Source organism: Dendroctonus ponderosae, unplaced genomic scaffold (genome assembly GCF_020466585.1).
Source record: "Dendroctonus ponderosae isolate FM_Combo_2020 unplaced genomic scaffold, Dpon_F_20191213v2 Dpon_F_20191213_7, whole genome shotgun sequence".
Taxonomy (NCBI): domain Eukaryota; kingdom Metazoa; phylum Arthropoda; class Insecta; order Coleoptera; family Curculionidae; genus Dendroctonus; species Dendroctonus ponderosae.
This window is the reverse complement of record NW_026018916.1, coordinates 2100793-2107537: the sequence shown is the minus strand read 5'-3', so window position 1 is coordinate 2107537 and position 6745 is coordinate 2100793. Positions and strand designations below refer to the sequence as shown.

General features: G+C 46.2%; 1 protein-coding gene across 3 annotated transcripts in view; it reads left to right on the top strand.

Annotated features, from left to right (window-relative positions):
* Positions 1-6745, top strand: part of LOC109540203 (histone-lysine N-methyltransferase ash1) — a 17454-nt gene that overhangs the window by 6000 nt on the left and 4709 nt on the right. For 2 of the 3 annotated variants that reach the window (XM_019908461.2, XM_019908463.2), the window contains 11 exons: positions 2181-2357; positions 2412-2892; positions 2949-3554; positions 3614-3975; positions 4032-4274; positions 4332-4706; positions 4760-4946; positions 5000-5317; positions 5372-5570; positions 5633-5839; positions 5892-6103. In XM_019908461.2, coding sequence (XP_019764020.2) covers positions 2181-2357; positions 2412-2892; positions 2949-3554; positions 3614-3975; positions 4032-4274; positions 4332-4706; positions 4760-4946; positions 5000-5317; positions 5372-5570; positions 5633-5839; positions 5892-6103 — 3367 coding nt within the window. Of the gene's footprint in view, positions 1-1736; positions 2069-2180; positions 2358-2411; positions 2893-2948; positions 3555-3613; positions 3976-4031; positions 4275-4331; positions 4707-4759; positions 4947-4999; positions 5318-5371; positions 5571-5632; positions 5840-5891; positions 6104-6745 lie in introns of those variants that run through there. The other variant, XM_019908464.2, reaches the window with a different exon arrangement.

The following is a 6745-nucleotide window of genomic DNA, read 5'->3' as shown; positions in this document are numbered from 1 at the left end:
GGAATTTCTTCCTGACGTTTCGCAAGCACGAGTGGCTTGCATCTTCAGAAGTGGTTTGCTTGAACGCTTACACTGTTCTCATCAGAACCCGCGCTTCAGTTCTTCCCCAGAACTGAATCGGGTTCTGATGAGAACAGTGTAAGCGTTCAAGCAAACCACTTCTGAAGATGCAAGCCACTCGTGCTTGTGAAACGTCAGGACGAAATTCTACCGAACGACGGCCTAAAACCTATTAGTTTCAAGGAATGGCCTCGAAAGTATATCCCTAAAGCATTTGCTGCGGCAGTTGCAGTTTTAAACGCAGAAACAGTGAAGGAAAAATGATGTTAAGTGGTCCCTTCAACAATTTGTTGAAGCTGTTTGGACGCAAAATGTGCGGTTTCTATTTGCCAAGAATATATTCTCGATAGATTTTACCATGTAATCTGTGAGCGGTTATTTTAAATAACAATGCGTAATTATTTCTGGCCTTTAAAATACGCGATTAAAAAATCGGACATGATCTAATATGAACGAGCCTAAGAATTTGTTGCTTGGAATGTTCTGGTAAGCTGAAAAGTCGTTTATTATTCAGAATTACTGGCTGATTGCAAAACTCACACGCGACCTTTATCGCTGGCTAGTGAACTTTGAAGAAGGGAAAAATTCGAATTTTTCGCGTCTATTTAATTAGAAAATGAATAATTGCTAATTACGGTCATAAATAACCATAATAGTTTTATCCATCAGCCTTCGCGTACATTCACCTTGCCATCATCCACTTCAACATTTCAAATAGATTTTTTCCTAGTCGATTCTTCGAATGTTAGACCAGGTCATCGATTTACCACAAGGTTACCAGTCTTTGGATTGCTATAATCGCTTAATCTCTGCTCCACAACACGCGTGTATCGCTAAAAGCACCTTTTGTTTTTACGTAATCGTTGTTTTTGACGAATGTGAGCGAATGAACTTTATTTGAATTGATTGGCGCTTTTTGTTCGTCACCAGATCCAGATGTTCCTGCCCAATTTGCAGGATGTGAGCCTGATGGTTTAATAACGTTGTTGCCATAAGCATATTGTCTTGAATAGTGCGCTTTTCTCCTCGCAAATTCTCCCAATCTGGCGACTCGAGCTGGAAATATTGCAGATGTGCCGATTTTATAAACACTTTTAGTTGATTCTGTGACTTGGTGTACTGCAATTGGGTACGTTTCGATGCTTTGCAACCGCGCATAAATTCGGCCCTTTCTGAAGAACACCTTGCAGAGAGTTTTCGCTATGAATGACTGCGTCCACCTGGCCTTTCTCACCTATGGGACGCCCATAAAACTCCACCCAAGCCCATGCGATCAGTAACGTTTCTGGGCCCTTGGCTTATAATATATTACGCTTGCTGTTGTTTCCTTAGTTCTGTCTTGCATGCCCATTTGCATCGATTTTATCGAGAATCCCCACCTTGAGAGGGTTTCGTCCGTTGCGTTTTAATTGAATAAATTGCCCCTTTTGCACCAACGCTTTCCGGAAGAAACCGGTGTGTTTTTGGCGAAAAATCCGCAAAGTCCAACTGCTTCTTGCAAAGGCAATAGTTGCCGTCCTAAACCTCATTAAAAATCAAACGCGCAAATTTTCGATGTCGATGTGAGGGCCGGTGTTTTATGCTGTTGGTGCGGTCGGCCAATTCACCTCACCCTTTTTAACGGAATACTGGCTCTAATCGGAATTTCACCGGTCCCTTATTCCCGAACTGGGCCCCCTAATTGTGCATGGTGCCCTTGCGTAGTAGTAGGGCCGTGACGTCACGGGACGCTGCATGTTTGTCCTTGTTATCTGTTGTGACGACGTAAAAAGGCCGATTTTCCCACTGAAAATGGATCACTTCGAGTCCCACCAACGTGATGGTGCCTGATGGCGTTATCAGCGTGAAGCCATGGTTTTTTTCGCGCGCTCTAAGCCAGCCGAATGTGACTTGTTTGCGATTTTTCCATGCTGAAGTGAATTGTGCCGTGGCCGCAACAGTTATGGATAAAACTTGGAACAATCTCTTGTGGGGCGATTTCAAAATTTTAACCGTTATCCTCGATAAGGTTGGTGGTTAGTTGATAAGCCCACACGCGACTTACACTTGCACCCGGGGTCCCAGTCTTTAGAAGGCCGATCAGAAAAAGCACCAGTTCTCAGAACATGCAACTGTTTCAGATGGCCTCATTGCCACTGTCCCGCAGCTCGACTTATTCGAGTTCAGATTCCGAGTCCTCTGATGATCTGCTGCCGGCTTCTTGCAGCCTACAGGAGATCCGGCAGGAAGATCTGGCTGCTATCTTGCCCGACCAAAACGAGTGCAACGACTTCAATGATTTCGACGAGAACAACAAGGTAAACTTGCCATAAAAATGTTTGCTAAATGATCCAAGCGATCACTGTCCCAAGGATTCACCCGCCACTGGCGATATGTCCGGTTCGGACATGGAACTCCCACAGCAGGCCATCAACTCCTTGATCCAGCGGACCACCGAATCCTCAAGCGACGGCGAAGGCCATCAACTTCCTAACCCTCAAACGCTGTTCGCCAACAGCCTGTTGCAGCAGTTCGTGCCCAACAGTCCTCTGGTTGGCCCCAATGGAAACTCACATCTGGCAGTTTCCATTGGAGAGTCACTGAGTGCTGGCGCTACTTCTTCTGGGGCCGCTGGCGCTCATGCAATGTCCAGTAAATCTTCCGATCATGCCAGTTCAGCCTTGAACTGTGAGGTGAGTGCGGACGCTCCCAGTGTGAAAAGAGGACGAGGCAGGCCAAGACGAGAAAACGGAGCGCGCAAGCATAAGGAAGACATGCTGAAGACCATGAGAGGGGCTGGGGAAAAAGGCTTGCAGGACTTCTGTGGGGGCCCGAACGTCAGCCCCGACTCCGGTAGGTGAATTCGACCGCGACTTTTCTCAGCACCCCCACAATGTGTGATTTTTCAGGCATTCAGAACAGCCCAGATCACGTTTCCAGTCCTGAGCCCTCGCTGTCTCCCAATCCGCGCCTGAAACATTCAGCGCTCATCAAAGATGAGCAGAAAAAGTCTCTGTGCTCTTCCCGAAGGTCCAAGTTGGAGCATTTGAATTCCAGACCTTCATCCACGGAGCGGCACTCAAAACGCATTCTTTCTCAAGCTTCACAAGAGCGTCAAGTGAAGCTGGATGAAAGGGCTTCTCGCAGAAGCAAAATGCCGGAGGCTCAAAAGGCCCCCGAAGTGCCATCACAGGGGAAACCCAACATAATCAAGCTCAATCAGGAGAAGGGCTCCGCCCGAAAGACTTCTCGCGAACAAAGAAGGCAACTGAGCAGAAACTCTGGTTCAAGCAGAGCTTCTTCTCTTGAGAAAGCGAAAGAGCCTGTAACTAAAGTGCCGTTAACGTGCAACCAATTGGATCGGGTTTTGTGCGCTAACACCGACAGAGTTCTGTATCCACCGAGGAGGAAAGTGGGAAGGCCGCCGATCAGGCGGCCAGGAAGACCGCCCAAGCACAGGGTGGAAACTTCCGAGTGCAAAGGCCCTTCCGACAAACCCCTATTGCCTCCCAAGGGTAGGAAAGCGATCATTTAACTCTCAACTCTGCTAAAACTAAAAACTAAATTCTTCCAGGTAAATCTAGAATCCGACTATCGTCCAACGCCGCACAGCCAACGAAGCCAAACGCCAATCAAAACAAGGCTGTGTCTCTTCAAGTGCCCAAGATCCTGCACTCCAAGCACTCCCAGAGACACAAGAAGCGGAAATTTAAAATTTTCAAGTCGGTTGTGTCGTCTGACCCGAAAATTCACCAAGAAATTGAAAAGTTGGTCGGGGATTTTTCCAAGTTTTGCGTCATTGGCTCGAAGCAAACGAAGGAAGCTGCTGCTGAGCCAGCGGTGAAAACATTGAAGAAAGTCGCCAAGAAGAGACGAACAACTGACTATGTGGAAAAGAAAAAGCGAAAGCAGAGCGTGAATGCCACAGTGGATAAGGCATGTAGCATCAATCAAGTTAATTCGTTGCCAAACTTAACAGTTGTTCTTATTAGGTTGCAAACTCCATCGAACAGCGGTTGCCTCTGAAGAAACGCCACTATCATCTCGTGAGCAATGGCAGTGAAAATCAAGCAACCGAATTGGGAGAGCAGGAAGAAACCCCAGCGGAGCCGCAGGATCAAAGCAAAGCTAAGGCTGAAAAGAAAGAAAAAGGCAAAGAAAAGGACTGCAAAGGGCTTTCCAAGTGCGCCAACGCCCTGAAGAACCACACCAACAACAACCAATACGAAGTCAAGGTACCAGTAGTTTTTCTCATCAAAATTGCTCTATTAAATAATTCTCAATGGAAACAGGTTGAAAAGGAGGCGAGCAGCCACATAGAAGAAGCGATAGAAGCGTGCATCCACAAATTCTCCGAAGAAAAAGTTCCCAAGCCGGACGACACTGAGAACAAATCGGTAATGGCAACCACCCCCAAAAAGCGCCACAGATTGGAGAACTTCCAAGAACTCTCCTCTTCATTGCCGGAGATCAAAACCGAAGTCTCATGTTCCGGTAATGAGGACACATTGGAAAAGCTCAAGTCTTCAGTCACGGTAGAGTCATACATCAATGAGTTGAAAATCAAGAGGAACTTGATGGCGCAACTTCCAGAAGACAACAACGCGGCACAGCCCGAACATGGAGAGGAGCCAAAAATCAAAAAAGAGGCATCAGCAACTGTGCAAGTAGGTTTCATGCTTTGCGGAAATTCCTTGAGTTTCCATATGATTGGTTTCAGGTGGAGAAAACGGTGCCAGTCTCACCAGAGAGTACAAAGAAGAAGGTGCGCAAAAGAAGGGCGTACAACCGAACCGGGTTTCCAACCATCAAGAGGAAGAAGAAGAAGCCCATTTCGACTTCGAATCTTCAGGCGTCCGTCGTCGATATTGACGACATGCCAATTTGTGATAGAGTGCCTAAAGAAGGTAAGTTTGATGGATGCATAGCCGGAACAGCTAAAAACCAGAAACCGTTTCAGGAGAAGAAATCACAAAGTTTCTTCAACGCAGTAGTAGAGCCAATAGTTCCACGCCAGACTTAGTACGGGCTAATCTCGAGGTTCTAGATGAAGTGAGTGAATGTGAGAGCCTTCCTCAAGACGAGCGAATCGACTGCGACGAGGACGGCGACAGTAGTCGGTGCGAAAGTGTTGTCGATAATCTATCGGACTCGCGAAACAAGTCAGACATTGCAGACAGTGAAACGCTGTCGCTTTTGGAATTCTCCATCGAGCGGTTAAAGTCGCGATTACATCAGAAGACCCGAAAACGCAATCGAGACACCAGACCTTTAGCTGGTGAGTAGCCGCCATGTGTTTGCCCAACTTTCCTTAAAGTCCTCAAACTTGCAGAAAAAGCCAATATTTATCCCAAGCGGCGAAAGCGAGAATGTTCTCCAGCGAGTAGCGTTGAGCCGTTGCTGGAAAACAGGCTTAGAGACAGCGCCAGCGCTTCTGGCGATGAACTATCGAAGAAAAGCAAGAAAGCTCCCAAGTGGAAAAAGAAGTATTTACCTGCAGGCCTTTTTTCCGACTTCTTCAAAGAGGAAGAGTAAGTAGACAGAGGGTAAACCCTTTTCACAATCAGGTGCTTTTTTAACGCGATGTTATCAGGTCAAAGCGCCAGGACGCCGCAAAATCATCCAGGATTTTGGCCTACAACGCCGAAGACCATCCGTTCGGTCTTTTGCCTCCTCCTTACCATTGCGGAAGATCGTTGAGGCGTAAAATGGTCGACTTTCAGTTGCCATTCGACTTATGGTGGCAGCACACTCACTCGCAATTGCCCGGTAGGGACTTAGTGCCTTCCTGGAACTACAGGTAAGTTGTTGCCTATAGTGGAACTTGAGGGGCTTGATTGTTTAACTTGCAGGAAAATCCGTACAAACGTCTATAATGTGAAAACCAACGGTGGTTCTTGCGAGCCTCAATCCTGCAATTGCAAGTCTACTTCGGATTGCGACGATGATTGCATCAATCGACTGGTGTTGGCCGAGTGTCCCACGTCGCATCGCTGCAACAATCAGCGAATCCAGAAGCACGACTGGGCCCCAGGCATCGAGAAATTCATGACTGAAGACAAGGGTATTATTATTGTAGTATTGAATACAAGAAGCACCAGTTGACTGATAGTGTGGATTTGGTTCCGATTAAGCTATCGAGTCCTTCACAAGAAAGTTTTAGACTTTGGTAATATTTTAGGCGGTTTCGTTATTTTGCATCAAGCTCATCTGAAGCTTTTCTCTAAAGAATCGCTTCAGGTTTAGAAATTTTGGTTAGCTTATTCAATACAAGACGCATCATTTTACTGATAGTGTGGATTTAGTTCCGATTAAGCTATTGATTCCTTCACAACAAATTTTCAAACTTTGGGAATATTTTGGGTGGCTTTTTGCATCAAGCTCATTTGAAGCTTGTCTCCAACGAACAGCTTCGGTTGTGGAAATTTGAGTTCCAAATTTTCATTTTTGCAAAACTCGACTAGACTTCGAAAAAACTTGGCCACGACGACCTAAACACCCGGAATTCTCACCACTTTGTATACTTTTCAACAGTTAACTTCCTCACGTGAAAAGTGAGTGGATTTTTCCACTGAGAACAGTCGAATGGGGACTTAGAGAAAACTTAAACATACATAATAGATAACCCTTTAATTGTTAATGCTTGTAAATACACAGACCGTAAGAACGCTTGCCTTGCTAAGTGGAAATTGGAGCACGACAGAGC